The sequence below is a fragment of the Microcaecilia unicolor genome, chromosome 2 (assembly GCF_901765095.1).
Source record: "Microcaecilia unicolor chromosome 2, aMicUni1.1, whole genome shotgun sequence".
In the NCBI taxonomy this organism is placed as follows: domain Eukaryota; kingdom Metazoa; phylum Chordata; class Amphibia; order Gymnophiona; family Siphonopidae; genus Microcaecilia; species Microcaecilia unicolor.
In genome coordinates, this window is record NC_044032.1 from 394,281,243 (window position 1) to 394,295,150 (window position 13,908).

The 13,908-nt window shown below is 42.8% G+C and overlaps 1 protein-coding gene across 5 annotated transcripts in view; it reads right to left on the minus strand.

Annotated features, from left to right (window-relative positions):
* The window catches only part of WDFY3 (WD repeat and FYVE domain containing 3), a 655,707-nt gene that overhangs the window by 205,649 nt on the left and 436,150 nt on the right, over positions 1-13,908 (minus strand). For all 5 annotated transcript variants that reach the window (XM_030190597.1, XM_030190598.1, XM_030190593.1 and 2 more), the window contains 2 exons: positions 11,624-11,853; positions 2,810-2,919 (listed from right to left, as the gene is read on the minus strand). In XM_030190597.1, the coding sequence (XP_030046457.1) occupies positions 2,810-2,919; positions 11,624-11,853 (340 nt within the window). The remainder of the gene's footprint in view (positions 1-2,809; positions 2,920-11,623; positions 11,854-13,908) is intronic.

Here is a 13,908-nt window from a genome sequence, read left to right on the forward strand (position 1 = left end):
TCATTTCAACACTTATAATCCTACTTCTATATATTCTTTCTGTTGTTCATATAACACTCTGTATCAATTAACAGATCTTTTACCAGCACAGAATTTTCCAACTGACTTTCAGAACTGGCTTTCAAAACTACTTAAGTGTTCTTATAGTCTTGCTTGTCCACGTATTAATTTGTTAACCATCAAATCCTTCAGTCTTCGAGTGATAAAATCACTTCTTTATCCGTAAATACTTTCACAAATTCTGTTCCCTTTACAGTATCCATTTTCAGTTTTAAGCATTTAAAATCTGGAGTCAAACTGACACAGTCAATGTTTTCACTCGATGCATCTTCAGGGATTTAACTGTCACAAACAACATAACAGAGAAAGCCATATAGTATTAATGCTTCTAAACCCCTTCTTTTTGAATAATACCTTTACTACACTAACTGCTTACGTTGACCAATTTTCAAACATTGTTCGGCTCCATAACCAGAGCAGTCCTCCAACTGGTACTGGAAACAATGGTGCCTAGCTCCCAACAACGCCGGAGCACACAAACTAAAAACATCCTGCAACTTTTTAAACCCATTGAGATTGTCATGTGTACATCCCTAGCCAGTTCACTTCTTTATTCAAACTAGACGGGTTCACTGTTTTCCATTCATAAATTGAAATCTCTGTTCTTTCAAAAACATTTTCTGTATAATGTTGCCACCGCTATGGTTATCAAATTGGATCAATACTACAAATCTTAAATAATTTATTTCGAGTTTGTGATTTACCCAATGCTCTACTAATGGTGCCTCCGTTTTCTGTAATCTAATGTTACTTAGATGTTGTGCCAACCTATGTTTGATTTTTTTTCATAGTCTGGCCAATATACCATACCCCGAAAGAGCTGGAAATCACATAAATGATTTACGATTTGTAGTATTAATCCAATTTGGTAACCTTAGCAGTGGCAACATTATATAGAAAATGTTTTTGAAAGAAAAGAGATTTATGAATGGAAAACAGTGAATCTGTCTGGTTTGAGTAAGGAAGTGGAGTGGCTAGGGATGTGCACATAACAAGCTCAATGGGTTTAAAAAGTTGCAGGATGTTTTTAGTGTGTATGCTCCGGCGTTGTTGGGAGCTAGGCACCATTTGGAGGGCTGCTCTGGTTATGGAGCCAAAAAATATTTGAAAATTGGTCAAGGTAAGCAGTTAGTGTAGTAATGATATTATTCAAAAACAAGGGGTATAGAAGCATAGGCTTCCTCTATGTTATCTTGTTTGTGACAGTTAAATCTCTGAAGATGCATTGCGTGAAACACAGTGACTGTGTCGGGTTTGACACAAGATTTGAAATGCTTAAGACTGAGAACAGCTACTGTAAAGGAAACAGAATTTGTGAAAGTATTTACCGATAAAGAAGTGATTTTATCACTTGAAGACTGAAGGATTTGATGGTTGCTGAATTAATACATGGACAAGCAAGACGAAAAGAACACTTAAGTAGTTTTGAAAGCCAGTTGGAAAATTCTATGCTGGAAAAAGATCTGTTAAGTGATACGGAGTGTTATATAAACAACAGAAAGTACATATAGAAAACGGATTATAAGTGTTGAAATTAATGTTTTGTGTCTTTACATATACTTCAATACAAGTCGCAAGAGTGAGAAACTGTTTTAACAATGGATGCATAAATGTTTGGTGTGAGAGTTGATAGTGTGGGTGAGTATGAGAAAAAGTAATACAATGGAAGCATACGTAGCTCCATTTTTTACAAGTTGATTTAGACAAGGTTTGTGTTTAAATAAAGTTGCAATATTAAAATGTAAGAGTAGTTACTTTATGATGAGGTATTGTCTGTAACAGATTATAATTAATTTACTCAATAGGAAGTAATAATGCATATTCATAAGGGATATCTTGAAAACCTGACTGGCCTATGGACCCCTTTGAGTACCCTTGACCCACAACAATGACCCCCCCCCCCCCCCTGGTGTTCCCCACCAAGTTACTGCCTGATCATAACGAAGGAGGAGCAAAAATGGTTTAGCCAACATCAGAAGGAGCTGTGAGGGAGCAGCAAGAACTGAATATTGGTCCCTGGCTCATTTCTCTAAGCACTAGGCTCTCTCCCTGCACCCCTCTCTGCTAGGATGTAACACAGCATACCAGAATCCAGGAACCTCAGGACAGTTCTTGAGAAGCCATTGTTTATGGTTTGTACTTGTTAAACACCATTATATTTTCTTATGATTCTGTATCTTCTTTGCTTATCCAGCATGTGTAGATACTCTTTGTACTTCTGTATTATGTACTAGACTTCTACAAATGTAAATTTTGAAACCACCTTTTTAGCAATATGTAAGCCACATTGAACCTGCCATATGGTGGGAAAATGTGGGATACAAATGCAATAAATAAGTAAATAAATTATATGATTATATACAACAATTACTCCTCACAACATTTCTTAATTGGACATTAAGATGATCTGTAATTGCTTTGTAAAAAGCAGAATCCCCATATATACAGCACACTGCAGAGCCCAATTCAATTTCAGTCTTTTTTTTTAAGCTCTGGAAAAAGTCATGAAAAACAGCAGACTATAGTATTTATCAGTTCCATTACCCTCACCGAATAAATAAAATGTAACACCTCCACTACTAAAAGTGTGTCCTGTTTTAACTTTAGTAGCAGCTCAGTCAGCAGTTAAAAACAATAGATGAATCACACAGATCATAAAATTCCCTCTCTGCACTTCTTTCAAGTTTCCTTTCTGAAAGTGAAAGGCCTCTTGATGCTGGCCTTGAATGTGTCAGGGACCAGTTCTTACCTTCACTAACATCCTGGTTGTAGATTCCATCTGGTTCTACATCTGAAGGTATCATAATGTGCCATGTGGTCATCCTGGCTTCTGCTTCTAGTCCAAACCCATCAACATTGCTACAAATGTTCAAACAAGATTAGAATAGATTCACCAAGTGATGCAAGACATTTGTTCCACTAAATATTTGCTGTTAGTGTTGGTGCAACAAACCCACCCTGATATGATGCTGTGTCGCAATTCAGTAAACAGACTTATTTAGGTACACTGCTCCAAAGGATCTCAGCTCCTGCACTCAGGGGTCACAAACATGACTGTTTTTCAGACACAAGCTGTGCAAATCAGCATTTTTTTTAAACCACAGGTCTACAGCTACATCAAATATTTTTGTGGATACCCTGAAAACTAGACCTCTCTTTAGCCATCACTGAGAAACACTAGACTGAATCATGCTTTAGTCAATAGACCCTGACTACACATTAAATGCAGAACCAAAAACATTTTAATTAAAAAAACTGTTCAACTTCAGAAGCACAGATTAATATTTTTCCCACACCTAACAAAATTCATCTTTAATTATTTGCTGGAAATTTTCACTGATGATTACCTGTGAAAGCCTCAGACATTTTTCATAGTGATAATTAGCAGTTTCACATTATATTGAACTGGGAAAACAGCTCATTTAATCAAAGCCAAAAAAAAAAAAAAAAGATCAAATTCATAATATCCTCCTCTGAAAACTCAGAGAATTTCTGCGATGACCTTCCTTGCTGAACAAAAGACTGACGACATATTGATGAATTTGTAATCCATCCATGGAGGAGAAAAGAAAGTGTACTCCTCAAAGGGTGCTTGTTAAAACTACAGTTAAACCCCCCTAAAAATAGGAGCTCTAATCGGTATTTTTCTTTTCTTTTTTAACAAACCTTTATTGCAAAGACAAGGTAACTGTAACTCACAAACACAAGATACACAGTGGTTTCTGCAGTGTATCTAGCTAATACACACATAGAATCTAACCATCCCAAACCCTCCCCTCTCCAACCCTGCATTTCTAAAAGACTATCCAGCTTACTAAGACCATCAGTTTCATGCCAGTCTCTATATAACCTCCATCACCAATCAAAAGAGAACACCCTAAAGTGGTGGAGATCTGTCAATCGATACATAACATACCACTTGGTCCAGCTTACACACCACTCGCTGAAGACTGGGTATCTGAGGCATCTTCCATGTAGTCGCTATCACCACCCTCACCGAAGTCAAGCCCAGTCTCAACAACACATCCTCACTCTCAGAAAATTGAGGAAGTGGCTTATACTTGGGTCCAAACACACCCACAGAATCTGGAAGAGCATGCAAAAAACATTCTACCAGAAAAGCTACACTAGAGCACAGCTCTACCACATATGGCTGAACGTCCCTCAACTCCCATAACCCCTCCAACAGTTATCCCTGGGACCCCCCCCCCCCCACTGCCACCAACCTCGATGGGGTATAGTACCAGTACAGCAGAACCTTGCAACCATTTTCTACAATTATAGTAGACATCCTCAACTTGGACATGTGCTCCCATATATCCTCCCACCCTTCATCACCTAGTTCCCACCATAAATCAAGCTCCCATTGCCCCATATATTTATGTTTAAAAACTCCTCTATGATTCAAACAATGATAAATCTGGGAAAGGGCCCCTTTCTGTACCACTGGTCCCAACAACCCCTCAAAGGGGCTTTTGCCCCGCCGCAGATCCCCTAACGCTCGGCGCCACTAAGGTAATGCTTAACTTGCAGAAAGGGGAATAAATCTCTAGGTAGCAAACCCATATTATAGTTTTAATTAAGCAAATGGTCTCACCTTCACCGCTGCCAAGTCAAAAAACTGCCCCATACAAACTAAGCTTTTCTTTTCTCATCTCCTAAATAAAACCTGACCTCTCCCTGGGGAAAAGTCCTCATTATATAACAGTGATGTGTACCAGGAATAACACCTACCCTCCCATAAGACTCCCCTGAACACCCAGCCAAATTTTCATGATAAAGGCACGATAAGAGCCCCCCTCACCCACTCCCAGATGACTACTAGGAGGCAGCCAGGCAGATGCAACAGCGGTATGTCATTCCCTCCCTCCTGCTCCAACTGCACCCATTGCTTAGCCTCCCTTGTTTACCATGCTAAAAGAGCTCGCAGTTGCGTACCTGCGAACGCTTGGTAGTGCCAACCTCCCATCTTGCTTCCCCTAGGGTGCCGACCTGCCCAAATAAATTGGGAAAAGCAGCGCTGAATACTGTCTAACTCCCTGGGAGAAATCCTGACAGGCATAGTCATGAATAGGTAAAGGAGTCTAGGCAACACCATCATCTTTAACACTTCAATCCTACCCATCCAAGACACTGTTAACTTAGTCTACCTATCCAAGTTTTGCCCAATCTGGCTTAACAGAGGCTTGTAATTTAATTCCTACAAGTTCTCACCCATGTGCCCCAGGACCATCCCTAGGTAGCGTATAGAGGAACACAGCCAGCGGAAGGGGAACTGGACCTACAGGGCTGTCTCCTGCTCCTGCCAGATACTGATATTAAGGATCTCAGATTTCCCCATATTAACCTGAAAACCCGAAACCAACCCATACATCTCCAATTCAGTCATAACTGCCTGCAGGGAGACACCCGGGTTTGCCAGGGTCAGTAAGACATCATCTGCAAACAAATTTACTTTATATTGTATCCCATTTGCCCAGACCCCTGATATCAAGGGATTAGCTCGAATTCTCTGTGCCAAGGGCTCGATAAGCAAGGCGAACAACAGTGGGGATATGGGACAACCCTGACGGGTGCCTCTCTCTAAACCAAAGGTCTCCGAATATCTACCATTAACTTTCCATAGGCCATCAGGTTAAAATATATACCACTTTAAGCCAATCAAAAAACCACTGTGCTATTCCGAGCATCCCCAATACTCGAAACATGAAGGCCCATGATACCCGATTGAAGGACTTCTCCATGCCGAGTAAAAATAAAAGCATTCCCTGATGCGTCCGCCTCACCCTATCCATCACATTAAGCACCCTGTGTATGTTATCCCCATCTGCCTACCACTCACAAACCCTGCTTGGTCCTGATGTATAACTCTGGGGGCCCACTGGGCCACACAATTTGCTACCACCTGGGTCAAAATCTTAGTATGTACACCCAACAAAAAGATGGGGCAATACGAACTACACTGTGATGGGTCTTCAACCTCCTTGGGGTTCACCGTAATACCCGCCAGACGTATAAAATACAGATGTTGCGCACCATCACCAAGGAAGTTGAAAAGGCGGACCAGAGGCTCAACAGATAGTACATAAGTCTGATTCATTTAAAATTTACTACATTGTAGCTTCATTGCATTTGCCATGTGTGCAGATAAAGTGAGGGTTAAAAAACACCCCAATTCCTCCGATGTAGATAGAGCTGCTTCCCGTCTTGAACTGCCCCTTGACTCTTCGGTACTCGAGCTTGCAGACACCGTCATCGGAGAACTGCTTCCCACCGGTTAAGGAGGAAGGTCTCTTCCATCGGGGCTCAAAGAACTTTCGTCGGGGCTCAAAGAAACTTCCAGCCCATTGTCTCCAGCCCTGGGCTGAGCTTGCGGGCCGCTCACCGACGGTAATACCGAACCTGAGGCTCTCTGTAAATATAAATCCATCGGACCCGAAGACATAGGAGATCTTTGCTGCTGGGAAACAGCAGCAGCAGCTCTTCCCCTTCTCTTTGGCATATTTAAAGGTAATAATTTCAACAAAATGGAAATTCACAGGAGCTCTAAAATGCGTACGTCTCGTTCAGCGGCCATCTTGGACTCTCCACTCATTATTTTATAGACCTCTATCATATCTCCCCTCAGCCACCTTTTCTCCAAGCTGAAGAGCCCTAGCCGCTTTAGCCTTTCCTCATAGGGAAGTCGTCCCATCCCCTTTATCATTCTCGTCGCCCTTCTCTGCACCTTTTCTAATTCCACTATATCTTTTTTGAGATGCGGCAACCAGATGCTGGAAATGCTTATAGAAAGTTACTGTGAAGCCATCCAATCCGGAGACTTGCCCGGTTTCATGGAGTGGATCGCTCCCTGTACCTCAATACCAGTAATCAGGCACTCCAGAAACCTAACCTCCCTCTCTGGCAGAGTCCACAGCCCATGATTCTCACAATAGGCTTCTAATTCTGCATCCGACAGGCCCCCTTTGGGCGCATATAGCTCCCTGACAAATTCCACAAAGCTCTACCGAATGAAGTTAACACCCTGCAGAAGCTCCCCAAGCTTACCTTTAACGGAAAGATTATTATTCCTGGTACACCGCTGTTTCAGGCAGTGCGCCAGCAACTTACTGGCTTTATTATTAAATTCAAAATACCTCTGTTGGACTAACTGCAGGTGATATGCAAGATCATCCATCTCCCAATTCCTCAATCTTTGTTGTGCATTTCCCAACTGGCCTATAGTACTTCCCAATCTGTAGGATGTGCCTGATGGCGATGAGCCAAAGCACATGTATCCCAACTCCACCAATTCTGCCATCCTCTCCCTCCTCCTCTGCATAGCAAGAGCAACCAAACGACTACTTAAAGTGGCTTTCAACCCTTCCCAGAGGGCCTTAACAGACACCCCCTCATGATCATTCTTTTGTAAATACTCCTCCAATCATGACTCCACCTGCTGTGCCAGCAGAGGCTCCTCAATGAGGTTGTCATTAAGTCTCCAATATCACTGGCCATTCAAATCTAAACCAACGGGCAGATCCAGCCACACAGGGGCATAGTCCGATCCAACAATCTGCCCAATACCAGTTCATCTCTGGGCGTAAAACAGCCCCTTCGTCACAAAGTGGAGTGGAGGAGTGGCCTAGTGGTTAGGGTGGTGGACTTTGGTCCTGGGGAACTGAGTTCGATTCCCACTTCAGGCACAGGCAGCTCCTTGTGACTCTGGGCAAGTCACTTAACCCTCCATTGCCCCAGGTACAAATAAGTACCTGTATACAATATGTAAGCTGCATTGAGCCTGCCATGAGTGGGAAAGCGCGGGGTACAAATGTAACAAACAAAAATGTAATCAATCCTAGAGTAGCTCCGGTGAGCAAAGAAGAAAGTGTAGTCCCTATCTAGACTATGTGTCTGCCTCCATCCATCTATGAGGTCTAGTGTGGCAAAAAAAAAAAATCACAAAACATTTTCCCATCTCCCTTCCCATAGTGATTATCCCCCCCCCCCCCCCCCCCCCCCCGTATTATCCAGCCTAAGCGCTAGGTAACGTTGAAATCCCCTCCTACTATCAAATCCCCCTCTTGGAATCCTAGAATTTCCGATAAGCAGTTATCAAAAAATTGTCCCAGACCCACATTCAGGGCATAAATGTTGGCAAACGTATAGAACCGCCCCTCTATGCCCCCACAACCAGCAAAAAATGACATCAGGCATCATGCTTAATCCGTTTGATCTCCACTTGTAAGTCTTTAGACAACAGAATCCCCACTCCCCCCCTTCCTATATTCCTGCATATTTGTAGCCCAAAGCCTAAGTGGGTAGTGGTGCAAAACCACCAACCTCTCATGGACCCTTTGGAGATGAGCAGGGGTGTGCTGGTAAATTTTTAACAGGCGGCTCTTTCTCCGGACGTAGCCAGCTCTGCAGTTGGAAGGGCCAAGGGTGACCGGGGGGGGGGGAGGGGGAGCAACACTTGCCTCTCTCTCCTCCCTCCCTTCATGCGGGCACACTAGGCATACCTTTGCTGGCAGCCAATAAATGGACTGCCACCACTCCCAACGTCTTGCTCTGAGCAGCATGCTGGAACGTCTCTCACATGCTCCAGAAGTCCCAGCCTGCTGCTCAGAGCTGGAAACAAGGAGTGGGGAACAGCAGCAGCCTATTTACTTGGCTGGCAGGGCTCAGCATCCCCACCAGCAAAGTAAAAGAGAATTCTGCAGGGGGCCCAAGCCCACATTTTGGGAGCCAGTTGTTAAAGTAGTCATGGAGGGCCCTACTTTAACAACCGGCTCCCAAAATTCTTAAAAACGTAACAACCGGCTCTTGCGAGCCTGTGAGAACCTGCTTCAGCACACCACTGGAGATGAGTCTCCTGTAGAAAACAGACATCACCCTTGAGCCTACCTAATTCTCGAAACAGTAGACTCTGCTTCCCAGGCGACTTAAGACCTTTCACATTATAAGAAACAATTTTTAAACGCTAAAAGTCTACCTTCACTGACAAGATTTTTTCCAAACCAAAGGTCTTTTTCAAGACCATTATTTTACTTATTCGATCAAGAGATTGGATATAGCCTATGCACAAAGACCATTCGGTATTCAACCACATCAGGACTTTGGAAGTTTTTTGTCAATACAGACTCCTGATGCAGGCCTAGTGGCCGAAACACAACGTTTGTGTTGAGTCATTTGTTCAATAAACCTCTTTTTTCAAGTACACTGTTCCAGTCTTTGGTATCCGTGGTCAACCTCCCACTCTCTCTCTTCATATCTACGTTACCCCAAAAACATACATCAATCCCTCCTCCCACACAGCCCTCCATATACACACCACATACTTCCAGCACTCTCACTGCATACATTCCCATGTCCCCCTCCTCCCTGAGTTTACTTTCACTTCTCCAGGCAACCCTCCACCGTTCATCCCCTTAGCCCCCACATGTTACAAAACACAAACATAACAATACAGAGTATACCAGCCAGCATCTCTGCTTCAAGTCTCAAGATCGCCCATGCACGACCTATGGATATTGTTGATTGCCATTTTCGTGGGGCCTATGCTGACATCCTCCCATTCCTTGCCAGCGGAACTCCGCCAAGTGCTGCCGAATCTCCTCATGGTGGCGATCCATAGCAGGTTTCTGGATATCAATCCACTGTAGTGCTTCCCAAGCTGCAGCCAATGAAGTAAACTTTGTGGGAACACCATTGATAGGCACCAGCAAACCAAACGGGAAGGTCCACCGATAGCGCATCTGGGCCCTTTTCAAAGCCTGGGTTACTTCCCGAAAGGACCGATGTTTAGCCAATGTAGCAGTGATGGAGAATGGCATCTTTATCTGGAAATCGCAGGAAGCAGGCCACAATGTTCTGGGCTTTACAATCCACTCGAGGGCCCAATGCCCTATGTGCTCCCTCGATCAAAGGTGCTTCCACCACACTATCTAATCCCAGGGCCATCAGCCACACAAATAACTGCTGCACCACACTCGAAAGGTCCTTATATTCTGTAGTTTCCAGTATGCCCCGCACCCTCACATTATTCCACCTTGTGCGGTTCTCTAGATCTTCTATTTTATATAGCAAGTCTCGCTATTGTTCCTGCAGCTCCAATACTGACCTCTGCATCTCCTGCGCTCCCAATTCACAATGATCATGGGCGTTCTTCCATCTGGTCCAAAGGGATACCCATGGTAGCTAGGTCGAATTTAATCGCTTGTACCGTCTCCCTGATCTGGGTTTTGACTGAGGCAATGTCAGTTTTCAGATTGCTGAACCACGCCTGCAAATCTGTTACCGTGATTCCTGTGGCGTCATCCTTCACAGCAATCTGCATTGCCTCTCCGGCCGCCAGCATTATCGTCCTCAGCTCTGCAGGATCGGGTTCACTCTGGGCTGCGAGGACCATGCGGAAGGGCGCGCCACTCCTCTCTCCCATTTTCACTGGTGTGTGACCCTCTCCTCCTCGATTTTGAGACGCCATTTGAGAGGTAAGCCTTAAGGTGGTTTAAGTTGGCCAGATAACTGTCCTGCGAAGGCTATTGAGCTGCGATGGGGGGGGGGGGGGGGGGGAACCAGCTTCAACCCGATCAGAACTCCTAAATCAAGCTATCGCTCCCAATGATATCACTTCCCAACCCCCCACACACTATGATCAGTTTTAAACATTTTTCTCTTATCACTAGATTTGCTATGTTCTGCAATCAAAAATGAGAGGAAGCACTGAACCATGGCATCAGAAAAAGAATTGCATGTTAAAAGAAATGTATTTCAAGATGTTTTTAAGGAATGGAATGGAACAAAATCCCTCCCATAGTTTGTATTTCAGAGTCCGTCCCCCTTATTTGAGGATTCTTGTCATATAACAACCAACACCATGGCATTATAGGGAGATGCACACCAAAATGATTTACAAAATTAGAAAACCAAACATATTTTTATATTAGCAAAGCTCTCTTCAAAAAGGAAGAAAAAATTATTATTTTTTCACTTAAAAAAAATGTAAATGGCTTTGCCTTGACAACTCTTATACTAGCAATTAGAAAACCAAACAATATATACATTTTCAAACTTTGTACATCTTTTCTTTAAGTTCCTTATTGACAAATTATATAATCTGACTGTGGATACCCAATTTAGGCTTGTAAAAATGTACTCTTCCTAGGGCCACTTTTTCTTTTCTTTCACAATATCCCCCATGATAATGGCACACTAAGGGGTCCTTTTACTAAGTAGAGTGAAGTTTTGCAGTAACCGTGTAGTAAGTGCCCAAATTACTGTGTGGTACCTATACAGCCTGTGTGGTAACTGCTAAGGCATGCCCAACATCTTCCTATACAGTTGCAGAAAACACTTCTATTGTGTGCTAAGTCTATTGACAGTGTACCATATGCTAACTGCAGGATATGGTCTATGCCCATTCCCTACCTATAACCTGCCTATTCTACGCTTTGCACAGCGCATGAATTAGTGCAAGCTAAATGTCATGCCAGTATGATAACTATTACCATGGCAATGCGCTAACACTGCATGCTAATTCACATGCTAATTTCTTAGTGCACTTTAGTAAAAGGCCAGGTACCTTCCTACGTGTAGATTAATCAGACAGTGGGCCAAGCAGCCGATGAACTCCTGGTCATGGTTCCCAGGTCCCAGGATCAGGTTTCGGTTAACAGTAAGGACACGCAGAGAATCCAGAACAGCAACTTGCTGGGGAACAGTTTTGTGGGCCCTTGAAAACTGGTACAAGATAGTCCTATTCAGGCAGTGGTAAACAGCATCCAGTGACAGCCCCTGAGATCTCCGTTTGGACTAAGGGGGGGAACAAAAGGAATAATTGGTAAAGAAAAGGACAATGAAATCTCCAAAAGATAAAAAAATTGACAAAGCACAAGCTTTACAGAGGAAATCATTGTATGGTATCATTCATGTGAAACATACTACCATTTATAAGAGACTGGGGTATTAAGTGGCACTCAACACCTCAACTAAAGCAGCTGAAAAGCCAAGGGACTCTAACCTCAACACCTGAGAAAGCTTTATGCCACATAAATAAAATATACTTTTAAGAATCTGTTAACCATCTATGGATGCTCTTAGTTCTAGAGAAATATGCCTAAAAGGCAACTATTTTTAGAGCATATTTTATAAAGACCCCAGCACAATTACATGCATGAATTGTGACTGCCTTAGTTCCACCCAAACTCCTCCTGTGAATGTGCCTACAGAAAAGCTGCATACCAGTATGTGCCTAATCGCACCTTGTGTACTTTTACACGTGAGGTGATTTTTTAGAAGGCCTTTTACGTATATACACTGGCATTTGTGTGTGAAGAATTCCTGCTTAAGGGTTTCATGAAATCAGATTCCTATCACTTTCCATCAGTGGCAAAAATCTGGAGAAGTTCTGGAATGCTGGATGTGCAAGGAATTCTTTGGGAAGTAAGGTTAGCTCAGGGTTTCCTAAACCCATCTTCCAGGATCCCCAGCTTGTCAGGATTTCTAGATATCTACAATGAATATGCACAAGACAGATTTGCATACAGCAGCACATGCAAAGCCGTCTCATGTACATTCAATTCCTGATCTCCTTGGATATCCGGCAAGTTTGATTTTCAGGATACACATAAGGAATACGCACAAGATAGATTTACATTCATGCACATATCTCTTATGCATGTTATAGAAATCCAGGGAGGTGCCTGAGGGTAGGTTTGGGAACAAACTGGAATATCTTCTGCAGGTGAAAGCTCTTTTCAATATTATCCCATTCACAGCAAAAAATTAAACTATAGCCATTTTGCTGCATTACTTCCTTTAACATAAAAATTGAGTTTAAGCTTTTATTCTACAATTATATTCATAAAAACATGAGGTTATTACACACAGTACATAAAATATTTTTATGCATATCTGAGTTTGACGAAAGCATCAACAGATGAGACACCTACAGAATGTCAAAACCAATATAAGATCCTACTATTTTTGTTAGAACGTTTCACAGGAATCTTAATAATGTCACAACTGAACAGCAGGTAAAATTCAGGAAACATTTCATCTATTTTTGGCCAGTTTTGACAGGTTTCTTTTGCTTGACATGATAAATCATATAGTAATGAGACACTGTAACAAATGAATCTAATTTAGAGGAGATGTTAATGCAGCTTAATTTACTGCGAGAGATACTAATTTGTGCTAACACATTACCATGGGTTAGTAACTCCCATTGAAAAGGAATAATGGAATTTATGAGCAACATTGCAAGCTGCGTTATCTGTAGCCTGATGCTCTCAGGAAGCCTCCCAAAGGGGCCAGCTTGTTACATGAGAAGGCCGATCCGGAATTCCTCCCCTTCTCAATTTCTATGGGGACTGGTCTTTATGAGAGGCTCCCTGGGACATGAGGAAGTGATGTCATGGTCCAGGATGGTTGCATGAATCTGTAGCTCCTTCCAACTTGTTGTTATTTTGAGTAATCCCACACACCTTGAAGTGGTATATAGCCCTGACAGCAGTAGAGAATTCCCTTCGTAATCGCCAACACAATCGGACAAAAGTAGCAAAGAAAAAATACTCAACTTGCATGAGTTCTCTTATGCAGGGGCACGGCAGCAGAACCAAAGGAATCCTGTTTAGAAGGAATGGTTCAGTGGAATCTTAGTGGAGATTGGGTGGTGATGCTGGTAACTGTAAACAAAACGGGAGCTGGGCAGACTTCTACGGTCTATGCTTTGATCGTGACTGGATAGGGATGGGCTGGAGAGTAAATTTTATGGGGCTTCGATGTTAAGCTTCAGAACTTAGTACAAGAACAGTGCTGGGCAGACTTCTACGGTCTGTGCCCTGAGAAAGACAAGGACAAATCAAA